The sequence below is a fragment of the Capsicum annuum genome, chromosome 8 (assembly GCF_002878395.1).
Source record: "Capsicum annuum cultivar UCD-10X-F1 chromosome 8, UCD10Xv1.1, whole genome shotgun sequence".
Lineage (NCBI taxonomy): Eukaryota > Viridiplantae > Streptophyta > Magnoliopsida > Solanales > Solanaceae > Capsicum > Capsicum annuum.
The window spans coordinates 143,490,632-143,517,164 of NC_061118.1; the positions used below are offsets into that span (position 1 = coordinate 143,490,632).

Below are 26,533 nucleotides of genomic sequence, written 5' to 3' on the forward strand. Positions count from 1 at the left end.
ATTTATTTTCATAAATGTTAGGATAGATATACATGTGATAATCTTCAAATGCTTGATTTTTATGTGATCACCAGTGCGTTATTATTCTCACATATGTGAAATCTACTATCAAGTTATCAGATGATATGAAATATTACATTATTTAGGAGTAAGTGTCTATGTCTTAAAGTTATTTTGAGTGAATATGCAATCTAGAAAACATGAGTTGGTGAGTGGAGTTTTCACTATATGTGATATGAAATAACATTTGATATGTTTAAAATGTCAAGGTGCTTTGAATGTGATTACAAGCAACATTAGAATAAGTATGTATTTAATATATATTTAAACAAAGAACATAAATTTAAAATAATATGTTTTCAACTTATAATTCTTAATGGGTATGTGATATTGTGCGATAGTTTATCAATATGTTGAGCATTAGAATTGATATAGAAGTCATCACAGAAGCAATGAAGTTCCATTTTTCATATTTGTAATGAAATATCTTGGATAAATTGATACTATGTTGGGTATCAAGATTAAACAAAATAGAGTGGGAAATGTATTGAGTTAATCTAATTACATTGAGAAAGTGCTAAATAAGTGTAGTCACTTAAACCTGAGTGGTCAGTATCATATTTGATCTTAAATCGAGTTAGCCCATAATGATGAAAGAATCATTGCCTAACTTGTGTGAACAAGTGCTATTGAAAGGGGCAGTAGTTGAATTTTAATTTTCTTTAGAGAACTAAAGATTTGAGAAATTATAAATTTCATACTATTTTATACGAATATATCAATACAAATTGGTATCGAGTATGTGCAAAAATTATATTTACCACATAATGGATACCTTGTGAGGAGGTATAATTTCTTGAAATCAAGAAAATCTTACATTAGTAGAAGCAAGCAAACTAAAGGAGTTAAGTGGTTGAGGGATTATTAAAAGAATTCATTAATTTTGAAAAATGTGAGCATAATTGTGATAGTCAAGTCACTCTACTCGAGCATATAGAGATTATATAATGGGAAGGCAGAATGCATAAGTTATTGATATGATTATGTGAGAAAGCTAATTCAAAATGAATCAACTTTTATCACATTGGTGAAGTCAAAATTTTTTGACTAATCTATTTACTAAACTTATTAAGAGAAGTTGTTGAATACATTTTCAAGTTTAATTATGTTAAAACTCCTTAATTAGGTCCACTAATAATGGCAATCTTATCAGATTCTATGAATGAATAGTTAAGGATTCAAATAATAACAACAATTATTGATACCTAGATGTTTCAGTACTTAAGCAAGAGATATACTAGTCTGATTGTCATAGATTGGAAGATTGAGTTCTAATACTCTTAATGAGGTTCAGTTCATGACAAAGACACTAAAAGAACTTCACCTATATGAACATAAAGTAGTACCGCTTTGATTGGGAGTTGAACTTGGTCTCATAAATGTTCATGAATTTTGGATAGCACACTGGCATAAAAATGTTAAACATGCTGAGTGAAAAGTAGGAATGAAATATTTATGTGTATAGTGTCGTCAATGTTATCACAAGGAATAACACGTCCAAAGCTATTATGCTACGTGAAATTTTAATTTCGCCTTATGGCATTACACTAAAGTACTGTTCAAATCGAAAGATACATTCTCTATGCGTGAGCATGACTTGATCTTTATGTCCTAATTTATATTTAAACAAGTGGAGAATTATTGAATTTTGTTTAAATTAAATTAATAATTGTAAGAGGTGTCTTTTTAGTGAGTGTATTTTGATTGAAAAGTGTCTTTTAATGAAAAGTTCTGTCTTTTCAATTTGTGCCTTTTCAACGAAAGGGTGTGCGCTTTCATCATTTGGTTTCCACCTATTTTGTTAAATCCAACCTCTTCCTATTTTTAACGTAGCTTTTATAAAGTCTTTTCTTCTCCAAAAAATTCAGGTTCTGATTTCTTGCTTTCCTGAAGAATCTATTCACTATTTGTATAGTTCAGAATTTCATAGGCTTATCATATCCATTAAAACTATTTGCATATAATCGCATAGCAGTCTCGCAGAGGAGAAAGAGCGAATATCGTTTTTAGAAAAATGTTTTGCACGTGTTTCAAACCTTTAATTTTATGTTTGTTGTTCAAATTATTAAGTTTTCATCTTTGTGTTATTCTTCGTATATTTTTGCATGTGTTCATAGAACATATATTTCAACATTCTTTATAAAATAGCCTACGAGAGATCTAATCAACATCAGAAAATACAACACGTTGGGAAGACTGTCTGTTGACATAAGAATACCAAAGTCCGTTCACTAGTCTTGTTGCAACTTTCATATGTGACAGCTTTGAAAAGTGCATAAACTGACTCAAAAATTGCACAGTAAAAACAACAGTTGGTATAGTAATAATTATAATATAACAAGCTACCAATTAATCTTTGATAAACTCCAGGATCAGCTAGTGGAAAAATCATCAGTAGTACCAACATGTGTATCAAACTATGAAATTGTAAGCTTTTGATTAACTCTCACAAGTTAGTTTTGAAATGGCATTAAAAGCTATATTTAGTTCTATGAATCAAGATGTCATCATCTCCAATAAAGAACAACTCATTAAAATATATTCCACATATCTTTAAACAAAATCACTGTGTATAAGAGCAGTAGTCAAGAGGTCAACAAGTCACTAATCGAAGAATCGATTTTAGAGAGACGTATATAATGGAGCAAAATAAACTGAAAAGGCTTGGTGTATTTCATATATAATGACTACAAAAATACAAGAAAAAATTATGTGGTAAAGGATCCACAATATCAATAAAACTAATGAATCTTACCATGTAATTAAAGATGAAAGAATCAGAAAATATATCATAATAAAATCAAGAATATCTGAAATTAATATGAAAAATATTCTATAATTTAGCATCATTAGTATAGTAAACAGTCAGTGTAATCAAAACATCACGATAACTAAAATTACTCCCTCTTCCCATTTATAGGGGTATTCTGAGTATTAAGGTCAAAATATTTAATATAAATTATAATCTTGATAGAATTTTTCACAAAATTAAATTTATATGTTTAAAAATTATACAATAATTTACACCCATCTGTGCCATTTTACCTTTGGCATTAAAATATTATTCATTATCTTATGTATTTTTTAAAAAATATAATATTTAAAAAGTGATATAAAAAAAAATATTTATATTATTTGTTAATTTCTCATAATAAATGTCAAATTAATAGTGGACAAATGTTGAAGGGAGGGAGCACAAATTAAAATTGCTAGAGTAATAATTTAAAATATTATATTTATTTAAAAAATAATGATTAAGAAGACGACGGCCGTTTGACTCCATCACATAAAACGGGAACAGGGGTTGTCGGCGTGGGAAGTGGAGTCTAATTTTAGCGCCAAGTTATAAGACAAATAGAGGGGTTAAAAACAGAAAAGTCAACTAAACATTGGGATTTGAAAATTGGAGTACAATACAATACAAACCTTAAAAGGAAGAGAAAGATTAAGGTAAGCAAAGAGGTAGATAGCAGTAGAAGGAAAAGACGGCCGGATGATGAAAGCCACTATCTTCAGTATCACTTTTCTCTTCCTTCTTCTTACAACAATAACAACAGCGACAGCTGATGATGGGTGTTCCAAATGCAAAGCATGGCTGGTTCAATCCATTCCCACTGACATGCCCAAACTCGCTCGTGTCCCTGGCGTTCTTTCTACCGGTAAGCTTCACTCACTCCAGTGCAATGAGTGTGAAAATCGTATCGGCGAAAGTAATTTTTATGGTTTCTCTTGTTTCTTAATTCTTAGTTAATTCTTCATTCTGACTATTTTCTCGAGTTGAATTCTCACAGTCACTCACCTACGGTTATTATGTCATAAAATCACTTTCTTTTTCTTTATTGATGAAAACTGGAATAAAGAATACACGTAACTTTCTGAGATACTCCTCGTCTACCTTTACTTGTCCATGTTTGACTTTGACACATAACATTAAATAAAGTTATCTAAACATTGAGAAATGAATTAGAATTTAACAAGAAGGATAAAATAGATACAAAATGATTAATTGTCTCTTGGTTTTCCAGACTGGACAAGTGAAGTTGGACAAGTGAGTATTAGTTGAGGGAATGTCTACATTTCTACATTGGGAACTTTTCCGAAACTTATGTCCACTCTTCTTCTGTTCTTCTGCTTCTTGTCTTTAGAATAAAGGGAAATGGATTTTTAATCTGATATTGGGTGTTCATTGTATAAGATTGGATCATACTGGAATAGTGAATTTGATATAAGTAGACTGTAGGTGATGCCAAATGAAAAGAAAGGAAAAAGAAAGGGAGTGGGGTTGGCTTCTTGCATAGGGTGATGACTAGTGAGCAGAAGCAAAGTGCCAATGTCTTAATACTTATAGGATAACTAGATACCTGCATCTTTTGAGTGAACGGCCTCATATATTTGCAGTAACTGGAATCAAACTTTTCCAAAATGGTGTCAATCTGTAATAGAATGCATCTAGATAACTGATGCCACAACATCCAAAATATGTAGGATGGAATTTTTAAGTACATAGATCCCACCAATTGCCACCAAAGAGTGAAATCTCCTTATGCTTCATTTAAATTTTGTTGGAATCTGGAGTTAATGACTTAAATGGTCACTCAACTTTAAATTTTATCCCAGAAAGTCATTTAACTTTGGGTTTTACTGAGAAAGTCACTCAACTTCAGATGTTCTACTCAGAAAGTCACTCAACCCATTTAATTATTTTTTAAACTAAATTTTGCTTATGTGAAAATTTTTTTAATAACAAAATTTTGGAATACAAAATATTCATTTAATCACACTTTTACCCTTTTCTTCACATCATGACCTTTACTTTACTCATTAGTTGCATGTGTTATCTTATAAGTAGTATTTTTTGTTAAAGAATGTTGCTTATTCAGTGACGTTTGAATGAGAATTTATAGACTATCTTTTATCAATTGATGAATAAAGCTGCAAATACATGAATCTATTTTGAGATACTGATTTTGTTGTCTTAGTCTAATGTGTTTGTCTATCTTGTCAATTTTCTCACATCTTACTATAATTAGACTTTAATTAGATTATACTTCATTATTTCTTCCCTAATTGTTCGGATTTAGTATGACCTGCTCAATTCATATTCAAATTCTAGTCCATATTTTGGATTAAGGGTATGTATGAAATAAAAATGGTTGAAATACATGTTACATTGAGAGAACGAGAAGTAAAATATGAGATAGAGGTGGTAAAGATAATTTGGGGGAATGAAAAAAAGGGTAAAAAAAATTATTAAATGATAATTATATTTTTCAAAATTTTGTTATTAAAGAAAATTTCACATAAGTAAAATTTAGTTTAAAAAATAATTAAATGGATTGAGTGACTTTCTGAGTAAAACATCTATGTTGGGCGACTTTCTGCTTGAAGTCCAAAGTTAAGTGACTTTTTGAAATAAAAATACAAAGTTGAGTGATCATTTAAGTCAGATATGTGCTTGTTAATTGTGTTAATTTTTCTTTGTAATTTTTTATTCGAACATCGTGTTGATGATTATTTCAGCGGATGTTCTTCAATGGCTGGCTGGTAACTCTTCAAAGAGTTTGGACATAATTGCACAATATTGGCAATTAGTACCACATCCCTCTGATCCTCGTTCAGGGGATTATGGATACTCAAAAGAGGATTTGCAGAGATTTGGCGCTAATGAAGGGTTGAAAGTCTACAAAGCATTAGAAAATGCTGCAAACCGTAAACTTCTAATTAGGTAAGTTAAAGCCTAAACAACAAAGGTGAATTGTTATCAAATATCTGCTTCTTGCTGCTATAGATTAAAATATATGTCATTAGCATTGCTTTCATAATCATGAAAAAAACATTTTTATACTGCGCCCGCCCGCCAAATCTGGCTCCCAAAGAAAAAAGATGCAAAACAAAACTAGAAATAACCAAAAAGAGGAGAAACACGTCACGAGATAACAAAAGTAACTTTTTTTAATAACAGGAGGATTGCAAAATCTTTAGCCTAAATATTCATTGTTAGACTTTGTTCAACCTGACATGCCCATCTGTTGTGCAATTTAAATTCAACTATCACTTTAGAACATTTGAGTAACTTTCATGTCAAGAGAAGACTAGATGCTTGGATGTAAAACACCATTCTACACTTGAAGAGTTTTTATACTACCTCCCCCTGCAGCTACAACTTGCTGTAAGTGCTGGATCCTATAGATCCTGCTTCATAAGCGGCTATCGCATATCTAAGTTTTTCCTTGTGGGCTTGGAGCGGGCTATCTTTCCAGTCAGAGTAATTGTTTGGTCTCTTTTGTGTTCTCCTTTGCAAGTCAAGTTGGGAAAGAGACGAAGACATGTATATCCTATCCAAAATAGGGTTGCAAGAGCATCTCTTTGACCCTATTACATATCTTCATGGTGATTATATTATGGGTAATCAATAATCATTTTATCAGATTCTAATTTGTTATATCAAAAATTGTAAAGGGACCCCGGGGCTTTGGCCTAGTGATAAGACATAGCTTGTGATGTGTGCTTAAGTGCACGTTTTCAAACACAGCCTGGTGTTTAAGTAGAGAAAGGTAGAGGGCCAGGTCCATTATCCTCCAAGTTTTGAACTGGGGCCAACTGGCCCTCGGGATTTCTCGGTTATAAAATTAATCAAAAATTGTATAGGGGAAAGCTGGAAATGAAACGTCAGCTGTCGATCTTTTCAGAAGAAATGTTAAGGTCAAATTCTAGCTTACAATACTCAGTTGACCTAAAAATAGAAATAGTTTTGTTCTGTACCAATGGATATGCTATAACCTCTTCTGTGCATGCTTCAGCCAACAGAGGAAAATATGAGGTGTTTGTTTGGTTTGTATTTGCGTATGCTGATTTCGCCAATTCCCGTGGAACTAATCATAGTTCAGGCTCTTACAGCATTCTGGAGTTTATCCCGATTTCACGGAAGAACCATCCAACTTAGCATCAGGTAGGCCAAATGTAAAGAATGTGACATTGCTGCTTAGCGACTGGTGGGGATCAGGCGTAGTTCATGCTAAAGTTTGGATCTCAGACAGTAAAGATGTTTATATTGGGTCTGCAAACAATGACTGGAAATCTCTTACTCAGGTATAACTTTGGTCCAAAATAATAAGAATTAACTTTCGCCAAGTGTTACTGACCTTTAGGCATATTTGCCAAGAGCTTTTGATTTTGCAAACATTATATCTTCCCCCTCCAAAGTTGACAGTATATGGCATAATTGAATTCTAGTACATTGCGTTCATACTTTTTTTTTTTTTTTAATTCTTGGTTTATGGAACTAGCATGGTTCTCCACTGTATTCAGGTAAAAGAAGTAGGAATATATCTCACTGGTTGCTCAGAAATAGCAGAAAAGGTTGAAATCTACTATAACAACCTTTGGAAGCTTGCCCACCTTGATGTTTCAGCTTACACAAGATCAATTTTCGATCAGCAGTGGCAGATTAATCGCAAGGTTCCATGTTGGTCCCATTTTATAAATCCTAAAGAAAGGTGCAGGTATGTGAAAAATCAAGATGCAGACACTCTTTCAAGTAACTGTCTTTTCCCCCTTTTTGCCCACATCTTGCAGCAGTTTTATAAGAATGGTGAATTCTTTTATATTCTCTTCCACATAATAATTGCGTAATAAAGCAAACAAAGGAAAATGAAAAAAAAAGTCATATTGGTGTTCAGAAGTCGATGCTTTTGGGTATCCCTACTTCTACAGTTTGAAACATCTATGTCTTTACACAATGGTAGTACAGACAACCAAACCACATTCTAAAATTAGACCCAAAGACAAATTAAGAGATGTACAAGAAAAATTCATTTGGGGAGCTGCTAAATACCTTGCTATAGTTTCTCCCGTACCTCTCTGCTGAAACCCCTCTTCCTGATGTATTTTGAAACAGAAATAGGATTGCACTCGAAACATCAGGTGCTCAAGTTTTTGAAATAAACTCGGGATCGACTTTAATGTGATCAAATTTCCTTACTAAGAAAATGAAGTGATAGAAAACTTCCTGTCCCAGGCCTTACTGTTATTAATAGGGCATTATGTTGTCTTGACAGATCACCACTTCCCAAGTACATGGAAGTTGCTCATGTCGCTGGCTACCCTGTATTGTCAGACCCGCACATGTCTCACATTTCCATAGAGACACCTGGACTCAATGATTCATTTTCCGATCGTCAACTCAGCTATCTTTCATTTGCTCCTCCAGAGGTATGTATCACTGCAACCTTTTACTAGCAACTAGTCTTTATTTTTATCTGTTCTCATATGACATTTCTCGGGGCCTTGTTTTTTTTTTGTTTCTACTTTTCATATTTTTTTCTTTTCGTATGTACACTGTGGGAAGTCAAATCCAATCATGCCTATATATTCCTTTATTCATGTAGCGAACTCTCCAGAAATGACTCATCCAAATTCTTGAGCAAATTACATTTTCTTGGAGTGCCTGCAAATGTGTATATGCTACTGAAGCAGATGTTAAATACCACCCTTTTCATCTAGCTTTCATATAAATAGTTTTTAGTTTTCGCGCTTTCGTAGCAGGACACTGTTAAATAAAATCTAAGTCTCCCACTTAATCTGGATACCCTCAACTGCTAAATGTGCCTCAGCTGCTAAAAAGAATTAATCATTACAATCATGTCCCTTTTTGAATACCGTACTTATATGGTTCCTCGATTGCAGCTCTTGTTTGGCAAGTACCAAACAGACGAACAGGCCTGGGTGGACACCATTAAATCAGTAGGAAAAGGGGGAACAGTCAGAATCAACACCATGGATTGGCTTGGTCAGTCAGGCTATATAAAAAAAGAAACAGTTTATTGGCCATCGCTTTCCTCAGCTATTTCAGAGGTAACTTGTGCTTCATCTTTTGCATGTTAATATTCGATGTCCAGCCTATAGACATATACACCCTCTTTTATGTGAGTCACACTTTCCTTTTTAGTTTGTTCCAAAAAGAATGACACACTACTAACTTTAGGAACAATTAAGCTTACACTTCTTATTTTACCCTTAATGAGAATCTTGATAACCATACAAATGGTATGTCATGTTTAAGGCCACAAGTTTCAAAAAATTTACAGCCACACAAATGCTATGGCATGTTTTGTACCTGAAGTTTCAAAAGTCTTCATTTCTTTGTTAAACTCTATGATGATTCAAACTACAACAACAACAACATACCCAGTGTAATCCCACATAGTGGGGTCTGGGGAGCGTAATGTGTACGCAGACCATACCACTATCTCAGATGAAGTAGAGAGGTTGTTTCCGATAGACCCCCAACTCAGGATAGATAACAGAATAACACAAAACAAAAAGGGATAACACACTGCTAGCTAATAAAAAAAACAAGACAACCACAAGATAATACTATAAACTATCTATTCGAAATCATAGACATCACTAAAACACCACGAACAAGAAACTCCAGATGCAGACAAAGCACTCTTCCCTACCGTTACAGACGAACTCCCAACCATTAACCCTCTACCCTAAACTGCGTCCTTCACACCTTCCGATCGAGGGTCATGTCCTCCGTAAGCTGTAACTGCTCCATATCATGCCTAATCACCTCCCTCCAAAATTTCTTCGGCCTACCTCCATCCCACCTAAAACCATCTATTCCATACGGATTGGACTGCATGGTTCCTCTGTAATTTTTGAATGGATTTAAGTGAAACTTTAGAATTAGTTACCAAGTTCAAAAAAAGAAGTGAAACTTTAGAATTAGGTATTTCCTGATACCTGATTAGTACTATTGCTTATACAGCTCAAATGAATGATGCACCTTTTCCCTAAAAGCTAAAACCAATATCTTCTGAGAATTACTCTGTACTGCAGCTAGGTTAATGTTCTCCTAATCTGATGAGACTGGCTCATTTAGTGTGACTGAATCTGATGCCAAATCATCCCCTTGCATGGTGTATTTAACCTAGGCCCTTGGTGGTCACTCCATCTATCTACCAACTCAAACTTGAGGAACCAGGATAACTGGCATCAGTAGCTGTGCTTTGGTTTGTGGAAGAACACTTAACAAATTATAGATTGGTAAACTGAATACAAAAAGAATTCTAACTAAAAAATAAGTACCTCCTAACAAATTATAGATTGGTAAACTGATTACAAAAAAAATTCTGACTAAAACATAAGTACACTCACTCCTTTGCAAAAGATGGATCCTACTACTAGGAAAGAGGGTAGGCACCAACTTATTTAGCCATCATGCTTAATGCCTTTGCTTCCCAATCCAGTTCCTCACATTCCGCTGTTTCCAGTTTTGTCCTGAATTATTGCGGGGATGCTGTTAGGCAGCAATCATTATAGCTGTTTCATCATTGTGAAAAGTCTTAAAGAATTTCTCGAGGATAGTCTCTGCTTATTAGCTATTTCTTTTTTATTTTGGCACAGCATAAATCTGCTAGTTAGTTCATAATTTCTCCTTTTCTGTTTTGGTTTACAAAATACTTGTGATGCAATATCAAGTTAAACTATGCCGGTAATATACTGTCAGGTTTGAAATCAAATATGATGATAAACCATGTAAAGGTAGTAGCATGCACATATGGTCTTTTTTATATGCTTATAACTTCTGAGAATACTTAAATAAAGTTCTTATTAAAGCTTAAGGAGTGTTTAATGAATAAAAGGAGAGGTCATGTGCAAAAGACAAATTACTTCAGAATAAAGTTGCTTAAAAAGAATAGTTTAGGAGGGGAGCTGAGGAAAAGTATACATGGAGAACTATAAAAATTGCAGCTTACTCAACTAGGTAGTGGTTATGTTCTTGGTGGCAGGACATGGGAGAAACTGGGTATGAGCTGGAGATTAGCTGGTTTTCTTGCTTCCTACTTTACTGTCCATCAGTTGGTTCAATAGGAAAAAAGCATCGTGTAGTCTCATTTCTACAACAATGATAAAGGTTAATATATAGACCATTATTATTTAATTTTAAAAAAATTGTAGACCCTTATTGAATCACCCAAAGCTTTGGTTTGGTGGTAAGAGCGCAACACGTGTGGTTAGACATATATCATGGGTTTGTACCCTGCCACAAATCAAAACACGGTATTTAAGTGGAGAGGGTGAAGGGATGGATCCTTTATCCACCAAGTTTTGCACCATGCACCACTAACACTAGGTGACTTCTCGGTTATCTCAGGACAACATGTGTTTATACTTGATTGGAGCAACCTTGAGATCCTTTCAAAGATTCAAGCTTTACCCTCATCCCCCATATGAAATTAGTTATACCTTAAAAAATTTAATGATCTCCAAATGCAGGTTGTCTTCTCCAAGAGCGCAAAGGTTCAAATACTGGTCGCAAAGTGGGCTCATTTTATAAACCACACGGATCGGTATCTGAAGTCCCTGCTTTACACCAACACCCTATGCACTTCTTCAACCTACAACCACTGTTCTGGTAAAGTTGAGATCAAGTATTACATCGTTCCAGGATACAATTCAACTGGACCTGCAGCACTTAATGGTACTGCAACTGGGAATATTTATCCTGGTTATACGCGGGTCAATCATGGTAAATATGCAGTTAGTGATGTGCGTGCACACATAAGCACCAGCAACCTGGTGTGGGACTACTTTTATACCACAGCAGGCGTTAGCTTTGGGACATATCAACCTGCCATTGTTTCACAACTTCAAGAAATCTTCAATGCTGACTGGACGTCGCCATATACAGTGCCAGTCGAACCATTGGAGGAAGGTCATGCTTGTTCAAGCTGATGAAAAAGAAAAAGAAGACAAGATTTTCCCCGCTGTTCTTCTCTGAAGGTCTTGAAGCTTTTATTTCTCTTTTTCTTTTTTTTTTTTACTCCAAGTAATAGAAATTAGCTACTTTTGGAATTTAGGTCCTTACCATTCATTTCACTGGCCATTACTTGCACAATATCTTTGACAAGTTGTTCATCAAATAAATTTAATAAATTTGGTTATGTGATGTAGTACTCAACTAATTTGTCTTCCATAAAAATCAAATATTAATGTTAAAATGCAAGCAAAATGCGATGTCAGTTAAACAATCTGAATTGTCAATCACAGAGATACTACTGGTTTCTGAATTAACATCTGCACTGCTACAGGTTTTCCTACAAGATTGTGTATTTGTGTTGGATGAAATATGCAACACTTTTATGTCTCGTGTTCTTCAAGAAATAAAATAAAATTCTATGGGGAAAAAAGAGAGTGACCTACCTTTAGGGCGTCTCTACGAACACAAGAAAATAGGAAAACATTTTCCCTACAAACACACTCTTAAGTCCAAGAGAAGGAAAATTGATCATTTAACTCGTCAATTCGTGTCACGTGAATAGGACATGGATTATACTTATAATGTTTACATAATATGAACATAAAATTTTCGATTATACCGTGACATCTAGCTTCTTAAATTGAATTCTGTTCCCTAAATTAAAGCCTGTCATCTCTCTTAATTAATTTCCTTCACGGGAATTATCAAAGATTATGTTTTATTCTGCTATTAGCAATAAGATTACACAAACTACTGTTGTAGGTGTAACCTGAGAATAGTCTAAAGGCAAGATGATGCTATTTACATAATGTAATCAAGAATAATTATTCTCAAAGGCCAGGAGGTTTGAGAAGTGGAACCAAGTTGAATACGCTGTCCAAATCCACAGGAACATTGATAGCTCGTGTAACAATTTCCGGCATCTGCGCCTTTGCCTTCCATGTGTTGAACCATGGTCCTCCCCCGACTTCTAGGCCTGCCATATTGCTTGTAACATCCAAAATGACCTACAAATTTCAACAGTATCAATGAACTAAAAGAAGCATTAACGTAAAGTAGTAGCAAACAGGGAGAACCACAAATTCCAGTATTAGTAATACAAGACATCGTTTTATAATATAAAGTTTTATGTGGGGATCAAGTTTTCTTATTCCTCAACCAAACGAGCCCCTAAAAATTAAAAAGTCCTGTGTGTTCAAATTTCAAGTGTGACATTCTTGCATCACCGGATGAGTACATTTATCTCTACTTTAACTTCCAAAAATGATAAGTATGCATCAACGAAACATGTACCTTTCCTTTACTCCCATTACTCTTCCGTTCCCACAACTGCAGTCTTAGATCACCGAAACAAGTGTCTCTGCATGCAGGAGCAAGACCCATCTCGTCTGTCGGAGCCCGCAATGTGGTTCCAGGATCTTCTGTTGTTGCTTCTAGTTCTACCTGCTCATATTACATATCCAAATCAGATATCTAATGAATCAACCACAAACACGGGTAGACCGGCTTCCAGCTAATCAACGAAATTCAGCTCTTTTGGGACTTGATTTGGGCATTAATTTTCATCTGGTAAACACAATCCAATATGCTAGTGTAGCTTCAGCACTAATGCAAGACATTGCTGAAGGAGTTATATGCTCAAAACACAAACTTACCATATGTGTCTCATTCTCCGCAGATACATGCCATTTGCCCCAGGGAGTAATTTCCCAACTAATACTAGCATTCCATGGAACGAATTCGTAGAAAATAACTCCATAGTGAATTCCTATCTGCAAGATTTGTTAAGCATAACTGCATAAGGATTAATAAATCTAGTGAAATAACATACAACAACATACCCAGTAAGGAAAAACTAGTAAAGTAGAAGCTTTCAGATACAATATGAAATGCTCCATCTCTTTTGTCGTCTGAATTCATTGCTCAATCAAGCTTAACAAAACTGCAACAACAACAACATACCCAGTATATTCCTACAAAGTGGGGTCTGGGGAGGGTAAAGTGTACGCAGTCCATACCACTACCTCAGATGAAGTAGAGAGGTTGTTTCCAATAGAAGTTCCAACAAAACTGGTAACCAATAAAAGAATGAAGGGAGGAAAATGTAAATTGTAGAAAATTAAGCTAGAGATGAGTACCAGAGCAACACTTTCAAAAGTCTCGCTCAATCCCGGAAGTCGCCTTAATCCACCACCAGAAGTCAAAGCAACATCTCCAATTGCACCTTCGAATACACTGCACTGAACCTGCAATTGAAAAGATCAGGTGCAAACTGAGATAGGAAAATACTGACTTATTACGTTTCCACCATTAAAACGTGCCTTATATGACCAGTTTCACGAAATACTGATTGTTTTCTTTTCTTACTTTCACCAGCATATTTGTCTGTTCAGCCCACCTTACCATTTTTGTTCTTTTCCTCTTCCGGAGTTTCTGGAGAATACAGGAGGTCTAAGACGCCACATTGTCTAATACTCTAATTGAATAACAAATAGTTCATTGATTCTTCCATTCTTCGGAAATTTACATCTCAGAAATCTCATGGAGCCTGAACGGCAAATATCAGATCCCTAAACTAGTGATACAAAAGAAAGGAGAGCAGACAAGATATATAAATCGTTGACAATCCTAAGACAAAGTTGGATACAAACAAGAAAAAGAAAAAGAGGCAGCCCGGTGCACTAAATCTGCGCGGTATCCGAGGAAGGGCCCCACCACAAGGGTGTATCGTGCGCAGCCTTACCTTGCATTTCTACCGGAGGCTGTTTCCAAGGCTTGAACCAGTGACCTCCTGGTCACATGGCAGCAACTTTACCAGTTACTCCAAGGCTCTCCTTCTTGGATACAAACAAGAAGACAAGAAACTGAAAATAATTCAAATTTTTCTGCAAACTGAGATGCCAAGGAGACAGGAGGTACCCAAAACCACTTTCTTGGAAAGGCACCACCCCAATTCTTTTCGGAGTAAGAAGGGGCATTTTGAAACTCAAACCGCTGACCGTCCCACTCTATCCAGCCTGGCAGAAGAAATTCATGATTAGGTTCTCCCTTTTATTCCTTTTATGTTTTATCATACACAAAACATTGCACTCAACCTTTTAGCTGATGAAGATCTGCATTTTCACTCTAATCCTAAAGAACATGAAAAGAACAAATGATTTCTAAGAGATAGTCTAAATATCAATCTTTTCTATTTTCTTTATTCAACATAGGCCAAGTACCAATCCTATAGTTCTTTGACTCTACTAGGGTCTCGAGCTATCCCTAGATACAAAACTTTAAGATGTTTTTTCAAAAGAAAGTGTTAGTTTAAGCCAGCTAATTTGCTGTTAAACATCCATAGTTAAGAATCACCCTTTCCATCACAAACCAAAAAGGTATTACTATAACTAAGAAACTCCTATTAGGCTTATCTATCACTAGACATGGTCAAAAGACCAATCTGATTACATTATAGCATATCCCCACATGGTTGTCGAGATCATAGTCCAGATCAAAAGATCATAAAGATCCAAGTTATGGTATTAAACCCTGCTAACATGGTAAAACTAAAAACTGAAGGACTTAAGGGTGTAAAATAGCGCATAGAATCATATACAATGAATAACTTCCAACTCATACAACAGAGAACTCCGTGAATGAAATACAAGAGAAGAATGCTCGATAAGCAAAAACCTTAATGAAAAGCTGGGAAAAGAATTATATATTACCTGTTGAAAGTCCAGCTGCCATGCATACTTGCCAATGTGGCTCAAATACAGGAAAAGCAGCAGGCCATCCTGCCGTGGACTTCTGCTTTGAGTTAACATCACCCCATCCATAAATGGGCTGTGTGCTGTATTCCCAGCTAGCAGTTTTCACAATTTCAGTATAATCTGTCCTGTCAAGTAAAGTCATGTCTATTGATCAACACCTATGTCTCTCACATGATGACTCTATAGGGGGGAAAAGTACAAATACAATTTTCTCTTCCCTTACTTTGAACATAAAGTATCTTATGCCCAATCAACCCTGATTACAGGATAACAAGAATCAAATATTATTCATGAACTGGTTGATAGTATCAATGTGGGAGAAGCCTAGGACTAGAGACTGTTCTTTAAAGGATGGGTGAGGAGATCCACAGGGTTTAGATAATGTTGATGCTTAAAAGGAGAAATCTGCTTGAAAGAGAGACAATAGCAATGGTTTACAGTAACAACTATAGCTAATACCATGGTAGCATACGATTCAAAGTAGCTGCAAAATCTTCCTCAAATACTTTATACCAAGTCAAGTACCTAACTCCATCCCACAATCATGCACCAGAAGAGAAGAACCAAGAGGGATGGGGAGAGGGATTATGCATTTTGTTACTGTTTCTTTCTGCTTCACCTGGACATGAAGAAATCACACAAGAGACTCACTTTCAAGTTTTACTTCAACAGACGGTCATAACTTTTTCACCTTTCTGGTATTTTTTTTTTTCAAAAGAGAGAACTGAATTGAGATGCAGTTATAAGATAAAATGATTGGTTCTCCAACTCCAAAGGTTAGGTAAATTCCATTTCTTAAAGTTCACTATTGACGACTATAATGAGAACTTCATTCTGGTCCATTAAGAGGTAAAACAAGATCCTTGCTTTGTGCAACAGTATATCTGTTCCAACCTTGATATGCTTGTGATTTAATGTTAAATACAGATCTAGGATTGTTGAATCCAGTATCAACTCCTTTTCACACTTCCTCAAGCGACAGTAACTAAAAGGAGAAAAAGTATACCAAACTCTTTACATTATGTAGACTTAAGTAGCCTAGGATAGGGACCCATCATGGGTGATGAAATACTAGTACTCAAAAACCATCACAACAATTTGAAGCAAAAACTGCTGCTGAACTTGATTTCTTCTACACTATGTTTCAAGAGATTATGCATTTTGGAAACAACACAAGAAATTCTCAAAGAAATAAATACCTCCCATCATTGCGAATAGCTCCTTGGTGCCAAAGTGGGGTAACTTGAAAACCCTCTGTAACACGGAGATTGAACTCCTACATAAGCCATTAGAAAGACAGTCAATCATATGGCATATATGGCATACTGACTGATACAACAACAACAACAAACCCAGTGTATTCCCACATAGTGAGGTCTGGGGAGGGTAAGATGTACGCAGTCCATACCTCTACCTCTAAAGAAGTAGAAAGGCTATTTCCGATAGACCCCCGGCTCGAGACACGGAATACTACACAAATACGTAAAGCATGGAACAAGTTGGCATAACATAAATATGACACCCACAAGTAATAGAAAACAGAGAAAAGTAAACAGATTCGTAATAAAGCATGAAACAAGGTATCATAACAAGAATAATACCCCCACCAAGTAATTCCCTCCACTAGCGAACCAAACTGACCCTAGTCTTCTGCCCTAATTCGCGTCCTCCAGATCTTCCTATCTAGGGTCATGTCCTCAGTGAGCTATAACTGCTCCATGTCCCGCCTAATCACCTCTCCCCAGTACTTCTTCGGCCTACCCCTACCCCGCCTAAAACCATCCAAAGCTAGCCTCTCACACCTACGAACCGGGGCATCCATGCCCCTCCTCATCACGTGTCTGAACCATCTCAATCGGACTTCCCGCATCTTATTCTCCACTGGAGTCACACCAACCTTCTCCCTGATAGTCTCATTCCGAATTCTATCCCCCTAGTCAGCCCACACATCCAACGCAACATCCGCATTTCCGCCACCTTCATTTTTTGAATGTGGGAGTTCTTAACTGGCCAACACTCCGCTCCATACAACATGGCCGGACGGACTGCCACCCTGTAGAATTTGCCTTTAAGCTTAGGCGGCACCTTCTTATCACACAACACCCCCGAAGCGAGCTTCCACTTCATCCATCCCGCCCCAATACGGTGCGAGACATCCTCGTCAATCTCACCGTTACCCTGAATCATGGCCCCGAGATACTTGAAACTATCCCTCTTACATACCACCTGTGATTCCAACTTCACTACCACCTCATTCTCCAGCCTCACGTCATTAAACTTGCATTCCAAATACTCTGTCTTGCTCCTACTCAACCTGAACCCTTTAGAATCAAGAGTTTGTCTCCACACCTCTAATTTATCATTCACACCCCCCCGCATCTCATCAATCAAAACTACATCATCTGCAAAAAGCATACACCAAGGCACCTCTCCTTGAATACGCCGCGTCAACACATCCATCACCAAAGCAAACAAAAAGGGACTAAAAGTAGATCCCTGATGCAATCCTGTCAAGACAGTGAAATGCTCTGAGTCTCCTCCCGCCGTCCTCACCTGAGTTTTAGCTCCATCATACATGTCCTTAATTGCTCTGATATATGCCACCAGGACTCCACTCACCTCCAAGCATCTCCCTCTCCCTGGGAACTTTGTCGCATGTCTTCTCCAAGTCGATAAACACCATGTGCAGGTCCTTCTTCCTTTCCCTATACTGTTCCGCCAGCCTCCGTACCAGGTGAATTGCCTCCGTCGTCGAGCGGCCAGGCATAAATCCAAACTGGTTCTCCGAAATAGACACTATCCGTCTCAGCCTCACCTCGACCACTCTCTCCCAAATCTTCATAGAGTGACTCAATAACTTAATACCCCTATAGTTATTGCAACTCTGAATACCACCCTTGTTCTTATAAAAAGGGATCATAGTACTCCACCTCCAAGCCTCGGGCATTTTCGCCGTCTTGAAAATTTTGTTAAACAATCCAGTCAACCGCCTTAAACCAGCCTCGCCAGAAAACCTCCAAAAATCCACCGATATCTCATCAGGCCCCGTCGCCCCACCCCTTCGCATCCTGCGAACAGCCTCTCTAACCTCCTCTACCTTAAAACGTCTACAATAACTAAAATCCCGACACTCCTCTGAGTGCTCCAACTCCCCTAACACAATAGCTCTATCCCCTTCGTCATTCAAGAGTCTGTGAAAATACGATTGCCATCTATTCTTAATATGGTCGTCCTCCACCAACACTGTACCGTCCTCTCCCTTAATGCACTTCACCTGGTCGAGGTCACGACCCTTCCTCTCCCTAGCCTTAGCGAATCTAAACAACTTTTTTCCCCTCCTTTCTCCTGTAACCCCGCATACAAGCTCTCAAAAGCTGCCGTCTTAGCCTCCTTCCTAGCTAACTAGTACTCTTTCCTGTTTACCCGCTTCTCTTCTTCGTCCTTACTCTAAACCAACTTAGCATACGCCCCTTTCTTGGTCTCCACTTTCTTCTTAACCTCTTCATTCCACCACCAATCCCCCCGATGATGCCCGGCCCGGCCCCTAGAAACACCCAACACCTCACTAGCATTCTCCCTGATGCACCTAGCCACCCTATCCCACATACTATCCACGTCCCCCCTACACTCCGACACCCCCATTCCCGCCAACTTCTCCCCTATCTCCCACGCATTCACTGGCGTCAAGCCGCCCCACTTAATTCTAGGTCTACACTCCTCACCCCTTCTCTTCCTATCCTTGCTTATACCCAAATCCATAACCAAGAGCCTATGCTGGATCGAAAGATTCTCACTCGGGATGACCTTACAGTCCTTACACAACACCCTATCCCCTTTCCTAAGCAACAAAAAGTCAATCTGGGTCTTGGCTATCGCGCTTCGGAAGGTGATCAGGTGATCGTCCTTCTTCGGGAAGCCCGAGTTCACCACCACCAGCCCAAAGGACCTCGCAAAATCCAATAGAGTAGCCCTCTCTTCATTTCTTTCCCCAAAACCAAAACCACCATGCACATCATCAAAGCCTCCCGATAACGCCCCGATGTGCCCATTGAAATCTCCTGCTACAACAATCTTCTCCGAGCTAGGCACGCCTCTCACCACCTCATCCAAAGCCTCCCAAAACCGCATCTTCTCCTCCCCATCCAAGCCCACTTGCGGCGCATAAGCACTACACACGTTCAGGGTAAACCCCCCAATGACCAACTTAATAGTCATCAACCTATCGCTGATCCTCTTTACCTCTACTACCTGACCTCTAAGCTCTTCATCTACTAAGATGCCAACTCCATTCCTATGCCTCTCGCTCCCAGAGTACGAAATCTTGTAACCGTCCACATCCCTAGCCTTAGACCCTACCCACTTGGTCTCTTGAACACACGCAATATTAATCCTCCTCTTTCTAAGAATTTTCACAAGCTCTATGGACTTACCCTGAAGAGTCCTTATATTTTAAGACCCAACCCTCAGCCTACCATCTTTATCCACACGTCTTCCTCTACCGCCCCTGAGGCCAAACCTTGGCCACCCTCCCACCCCCGCCCTTTCCTCTTCCCCCGCCCCACAACGGCCCCCCGCCCCAACCCCCTCGGACATGACCCTATCCAACCATCAACACCCACAGCCACTACTACAGAAAAATATAAGAAAATCTAAACAATGGTAGTAACAAAGCAGCAGCAGGAAATACAAGGCTCACACAAATTAAAAGAAATAATCAAGAAATAAAACTAAACTCAAATAGGGAGGAAAAACAAAACCGAGGTAAGGACAAAACTAACAGTAAGAAAAATAGAGCACACTAATGGCCTGACACCAAGGAAAAGACAAGGAGCAAAATAATATAAAGAAATCAAACTATATAAAGTTATGAAAGAACCAAAGTTTGGATGTCACCGGGACGCCTCCGTGCTGCTTATCCGGCACTATTGGTGTTAAAAAGTATTTGCCGGAATAAGGTCGACAGGAAAGAGGCCGCTGGTTACGTCACCGGAATGTCCCCGGAGATTCGCCGAAGCAGTGGACAATAAAATCTCCAAATTAGCTTCCGAATGTTTTCGACTGATGAAGAGAATAAAGCAGTTTCGGAATCTTAACAGGTACCAAATCTCGACTATCAACCAAATCGAACACGAAAATATCCCAAACAAAAGATTAATTTGAACGAACACGAAGATCCAATGAACAGCCCAAAGTAGAAATCGGCATACTGACTGATAGAGTTAAGAAATACTTAATGTCCATATTTATTCTTACAGGAAATGTCACCGGTGCGTGAATAACCAAATAATTCTTTTCGATATTACACCAATGATAGCTGAAGTTGATACAAGCCAAATGGCCTCCGAGTTGCTAGAGAGGATGTTTACGGGTCAAATGACACTTGAAGACTTCTTTGATGGCTATCAAAAGGCGTCCATTGGATGATTATGATGATCAAGGAGACTCAAGGGACGTTAGAGAGGCCAATGGAAGACAAAATAGGGCTAGAAAGCCCCCGGAAGAGGAAATTTGCCCCATCCGCTTTGGAGATGCGCCCAACCCGCTCTAGATCCGCTAGAGCAGGTCAAAACAGCCCACTACACCCTCGGGATGCGCCCTATGTGCTCAAGCATGTGCCTAATGGGCTTCTATGTGTTTGTCTTTCCTAAATGGGTCACTTTTGGGCCCATATGATGTAATAACTTAGCCTAGATTATAAATAGGACTTCTCTTTCATTTAGTAGGTAGCTTTTGATGAATTATGAATGTAAACTCTATTGAGAGTGTGAGGCAAGCTTGGATTAGCTTGTGTTGATACTTTGTTTAGAAACGTGGGTTGCTTGGGAATCAATTCCCTTGAGGTCTACGTAGGAGTTAGGTGCCCGTGGTAATATTAAGGAAGGTCGTTGGATTTGATACATCTTTCGGTTGTCCTTTTTCTTATCATTTGTGTCTATCTATCTTTCTATCCCTTTTAGCTTTTACGTGTTTATCTCGTTTTCGCGGGCTTTCCGCTTTCGTATTTTGGTTTGTATTATTTGGCATCAGAGCCGAGCTTGATTTCGTTCCCACGAAGTCAATCTTGGGTTTGTTATCTCAAAAAAAAAGTGTGTCAAAAACGTTTTTAAGAAAAACCTCCAAAATTTTTAATTGTTGATCCTTGTTGTTTCTACACTAGATTTGTTCCATCTATTTAGTTGGAACTTGGTCATTTAGTGTGTTTGGAAATGCATTTGGAAGAACCCACCATTGTTGTCTTGAAATTTAAAGAAATTGGTTCTTAGATCTACAATTTTTTTATTGAAATTTGAGGTTGAAGAAGTTGAAAAGGTGTTTCCAACGTTGAAAGAAGCTTAGGGTTAAAAGATGGTGTCATTTGAAGAAGTTTGAAAAATCCACCATTTTTACGGTTTTGAAGGTTGAAGGAAATACAAGTGGATTTGAAAATATAAAAGTTTTGGTGATGTTTTGAAGTGGATTTGAAAATATAAAAGTTTTGGTGATGTTTTGAAGGCTAATGATGCATGTAATGTGTTCCTTATGTTGACGAGAGCCTAAGGTTAAAATTTTGTGGAATTCCGGGCCAAAACGAAGAAGTTGTGCATTTTGGATTTTCAAAATTATTCTTGGTGCTCTTGAGAAGATTCATATCTTCAAGTTGAATCTTCATCAAAAAGTTGTTGTTTGATCCAAAAAGGATAAAGAAAAAGTGTGCAAAAAGTGTTAGTACAAAAGCACCTTTGAAGATCCAAAAATATTGCAAGAGAAGAGGACAAAAAGGAACCACAACAAGTACATTTTGGCCCCTTGTGCAAGCATTTCGGTTGATCTGCCTTGGAGGTTCCATGGAAGTGCGCCCAGCCTGCTAAAGAAGGTCAAGGGCATCCCAAAACAGAGCTTATTCGTTGGGGATGCCCCCCATATGCGCTAGGTTTGCTCCCGAACTGCTTCAGCTTGTTCCAAGCGCAGATCACCCTTTTCAACACATTTTTTGCAAGGTTCCATCAATCTAACTTCATTTCTTGATTCTTAACTTAATATTTTGATTCTTAAACACTAGTTAACAACTAATAATTGATCTATTGGTTGATTAATTGTTTCTAGAGTCTGATTCTTTCTTGTCCATTCTTGTGTGCTTTTCCCTTTTGTTTTCATCGAACCTTCTTGATTCAAGTACGTTAGTTGTTTTTGTGTTTTTTTTATTTTCAATTTCAAACAAGAATCTATTCCGACCTCAAGCCACAATTGGTACCAAGCATTCTCATTGGAGTATAAGCGACCTATCAACGCTTGTGACGCCAATTGAGTGACAAACAAAGGTGTGAAACTTGAGAGCTTGTAAGGTTGATTTCTTAACCTTAACTTATTTGTTGTCTTTGTTTTTGTTTAGTATTTCTTTGTTGGGTACTATGGCATCGGGAAAGATAAATTTGACTATCATGGCAGCTATATTGAGTGTGAAACAAGATATTAATGCTATGGATAGCCGGTTGGGATCTCTTGAAGGAAGCATAGAAGGCATGGAAAACTCTCTTTCAAAGAAGTTGGATAACATGATAGAGCATCCAAGCTTTCCTAAATCCACCTTTCCCAATCCACCAAATTTTCAAGCTCCCTTAAGTGGGGACATGCTCCAAATGAACTTTAAGGTAACCAAGCAACTCTTGCACTCTAGTGAATGAGGCTAGTAGCCAACTAAGTGCGAATGATAGCTTATCTTTAGGTGAGCCTAATGTCTCTTTACTTCATGATGATAATGTACAACTTGAAATTGTGGATACACTAGTTGATCCTAATGATGAAAAAATTGACTCTTTTAGCAAGATCGATTTGTGTCCACCTAGTGTTGAAGCCATTATGACGAATTATAGTACATTGTCTTGTGGAAGTCATGAGGACCAATTTGTGTGTGAACCTAGCCCACCACTTAGTAATGTTTGTGAAGTGTTTAAAAGACCTCAAGTGAATGGTAATGTTGAAAATGTTGGCCGATTGAATAGGACTGACCCTCTAATTGCCTTTGTTGATGATCATGCTAGTATAGAGGGTATAAATGATTGTATTGGTGCTAATCTTTGGGGAAAGACATGTTTCCTAAATCCATGTCCATGGCCACTCTACCCTTTTGATCCCGGTGATCATTTGAAATGTGGTGGTTTTTCTCCACACCACTTGGTGTTTGGGCAAGAAGACAAGCCAACCATGAGTGAGGGTGTTGGAACTCATACCTATGACGGAAGTCATTCTTGGAGATTTCTAATCTACTTGAGAGGCCAAAGCTGTGTAAGGGAAGGGTCTCCAAAAAAGATAAGTGCTATAGAGGGGTTATGAGCTTATCGAGACTTGGAATCCATGTGAGCCTTCATGAGCGGTTAATTGATTACCATGGTTCCTCTAGCATACCCCTTTGTCCAAATCTCTTGAATGACCAAGTAGCTCTTACTTTGTGAGGGTTATACACCCTTAGTTGATCATTTTGATGCTTGGTTATATCTTAAGTATGTGCAACCTTGGGATGATGGTATGATTGGATGTGCTAACTCTAACCCTCATGCTATGAGGATATTGTTTTTGTTTGTCCTTCCTTAGGTGTTGCAAGGTTTGGATTCGAGGTCGAATCCTTTTCAAGAAGGGGAGGATGATACAAGCCAAATGGCCTCCGAGTTGCTAGAGAGGATGTTTACGGGTCAAATGACACTTGAAGACTTCTTGATGGCTATCAAAAGGCGTCCACTGGATGATTATGATGATCAAGGAGACTCAAGGGACGTTAGAGAGGCCAATGGAAGACAAAATAGGGCTAGAAAGCCCCCGAACGAGGAAATACGCCCCATCTACACCCTTAAGATGCGCCCCATATGCTCAAGCATGAGCCTAATGGGCTTCTATGTGTTTGTCTTTCCTAAATGGGTCACTTTTGGGCCCATATGATGTAATAACTCAGCCTAGATTATAAATAGGACTTCTCTTTCATTTAGTAGGTAGCTTTTGATGAATTATGAATGTAAACTCTGTTGAGAGTGTGAGGCAAGCTTGGATTAGCTTGTGTTGATATTTTGTTTAGAAACGTGGGTTGCTTGGAATCGATTCCCTTGAGGTCTACGTAGGAGTTAGGTGCTCGTGGTAATATTAAGGAAGGTCGTTGGATTTGATACATCTTTCGGTTGTCCTTTTTCGTATCATTTGTGTCTATCTATCTATCTATCTTTTTATCCCTTTTATCTTTTGTGTGTTTATCTCGTTTTTCATTATTTTTTCCTCGTTTTCGCGTGTTTTCCGCTTTCGTATTTTGGTTTGTATCAGAAGTTGATACTTTGTATTTCATTGGGAGTTTGGCGCACTGTTACTTGTTCAGGTAGTTTATTCTTCAAGTTATGCGTGAAGTGTGTGCCTCAAGTTTTAATTCCATTAGTCATACAGAGAGAAGAATATTTTCAGATAGCCTAATTATTAATTTATTATAGTAAAACAAGACGAGATTGGATTATGTAACTCCAGTTTTTTGCTTTGGTTTTTCTGCATCCAAAATGGATCTACATAACCTTTTCTTCAAGGTATAAAGACAACTCAATTCCTCGCTTTCATCATTTAGATGGCAATTGTAGTAACATTATACTTGGTCATTTGGAAGGTTCCTAGAAATTGAAGACTATTATCACAGCCATGTCAAGATCTTTAAGTTTTTTTAAGGGAGAAATCTACAGTAATAGCTTACTCAATTTAAATAGAACTGATAAGGGTAGCTTCAAGTAACTCTTACAAACACTTTGCCAATTATATGAAAGAGCCACATCATTGGTGTTCAGCCAAATAAGTTACTAAATGATTAGTGTAATCATGTGATTATTTAAGTAAGCTCAGTAAATGCAGTATCAATGTCCAAACTGTAATGTCATGAAAGTGATCTTCAAAAATATTTTACCGAAGAAAAATGACTTAAAGGTAATGGTTTAAAAAAAATGACTTGAAGTTTAACAGAGAACAGACAATAAAATGTAGAAACCTGAGGGGGAACTTCCTTATTTGGAGGCTTGGCACCATTTTGGGCAATGAAGGTGTTGCCAAGCATTAGTTCATGTCTACCTGATCATGAGATACTGTTATTTGTTAGTGCACCGGGAAAATTTTAAAACGAAAAGAATAACACAATACTAGTCTTATCCAATCTGACAAGATATGATTCTTGGTCGATCTAAAAAAATAAAACAAAAAGTGTATGCTAATGTTGAAAAGTAATTGAAGAGAATAAGTGAGAGCATTCATGAGTAAAGAATGACATTGGTGTTTGCATATCATGATGATCTTAGCAGCACTCTGGAGGCGGTCACAAAGAGAAAACTCCTGATGTGACTGATTTAAATGGCAAGGCTCTGAAAATAACTTTAATGATTTAAATGGCAAGGCTCTGAAAATAACTTTAAAGGCAATTGAAAAAAGAAGACAAAATCCATCTTCTGCTAAAAAGGATGAATGGTAAAGATCTAGTGCTTGTAAGATCTGGTACTTTCCTTGAGTTTCAATTTATCTACTGCTTTGTTTCATTGTTTCTCTGTGTACCTTTGTGTTTCCTTGCCTTTAGTTCCTCTCTCCTATTAAATTCTAGACTATCCGCCTGATTTAGTGTTTATCTTGGTAAATTCCTGATTATTTTACATATTTTTGAAGTGGCTCTTGTGAACGATAATAGACTAGGGTCATGTCCTCAATTGGGGCAAGGTGGCAAATGGGTTAAGGGAGCTTCTAGGCTGACATTACGGTCGTGAAACATAAGAACATTAACCGAGGCAAGTCCATAGAGTTGGTGAAGATTCTCAAGAAAAGGAAGATTAATCATCTTGTGAATTGGAGAGCTGTTACATCTCCAAAGGAATGGGGAGGGCTTGGAGCGAAAGATCTCCAGGTGTATAACAAAACTTTGTTAGGAAAGTGGAACAAGAGATTTGGCATGGAGCAAAATGCTTTTTGGAAA

At 37.5% G+C, this 26,533-nt stretch overlaps 2 protein-coding genes across 2 annotated transcripts in view; one reads left to right on the forward strand and one right to left on the reverse strand.

Moving 5' to 3' along the window:
* The first annotated feature begins 3,338 nt into the window (after nucleotides 1-3,338).
* Nucleotides 3,339-12,031, forward strand: LOC107839137 (phospholipase D Z). Its single transcript, XM_016682502.2, has 7 exons — nucleotides 3,339-3,719; nucleotides 5,581-5,785; nucleotides 6,948-7,149; nucleotides 7,369-7,562; nucleotides 8,118-8,271; nucleotides 8,746-8,913; nucleotides 11,347-12,031. Exons 1-7 carry the CDS (start codon nucleotides 3,554-3,556, stop codon nucleotides 11,803-11,805), a joined length of 1,548 nt encoding a protein of 515 aa, XP_016537988.2. The 5' UTR covers nucleotides 3,339-3,553; the 3' UTR covers nucleotides 11,806-12,031.
* Nucleotides 12,032-12,378: 347 nt separating this feature from the next.
* LOC107839135 (probable tocopherol cyclase, chloroplastic) overlaps nucleotides 12,379-26,533 on the reverse strand; it is a 22,405-nt gene continuing 8,250 nt past the window's right edge. The window contains exons 3-10 of the mRNA XM_016682501.2: nucleotides 25,568-25,647; nucleotides 16,785-16,861; nucleotides 15,541-15,710; nucleotides 14,750-14,847; nucleotides 13,969-14,076; nucleotides 13,486-13,602; nucleotides 13,124-13,273; nucleotides 12,379-12,837 (exon numbers count right to left, since the gene is read on the reverse strand). Of these exons, the coding sequence (XP_016537987.2) occupies nucleotides 12,661-12,837; nucleotides 13,124-13,273; nucleotides 13,486-13,602; nucleotides 13,969-14,076; nucleotides 14,750-14,847; nucleotides 15,541-15,710; nucleotides 16,785-16,861; nucleotides 25,568-25,647 (977 nt within the window). The 3' untranslated portion in view covers nucleotides 12,379-12,660. The remainder of the gene's footprint in view (nucleotides 12,838-13,123; nucleotides 13,274-13,485; nucleotides 13,603-13,968; nucleotides 14,077-14,749; nucleotides 14,848-15,540; nucleotides 15,711-16,784; nucleotides 16,862-25,567; nucleotides 25,648-26,533) is intronic.

What these genes read in the sequence shown, in the direction of transcription:
- LOC107839137 (XM_016682502.2), top strand. Translation starts at nt 3,554, where the DNA reads ATGATGAAAGCCACTATCTTCAGTATCACTTTTCTCTTCCTTCTTCTT. An exon ending in CCCTGGCGTTCTTTCTACCG is followed by an intron (nt 3,720 to 5,580) that starts GTAAGCTTCACT and finishes TGATTATTTCAG; the next exon opens with CGGATGTTCTTCAATGGCTG. An exon ending in TTTCCTCAGCTATTTCAGAG is followed by an intron (nt 8,914 to 11,346) that starts GTAACTTGTGCT and finishes CTCCAAATGCAG; the next exon opens with GTTGTCTTCTCCAAGAGCGC.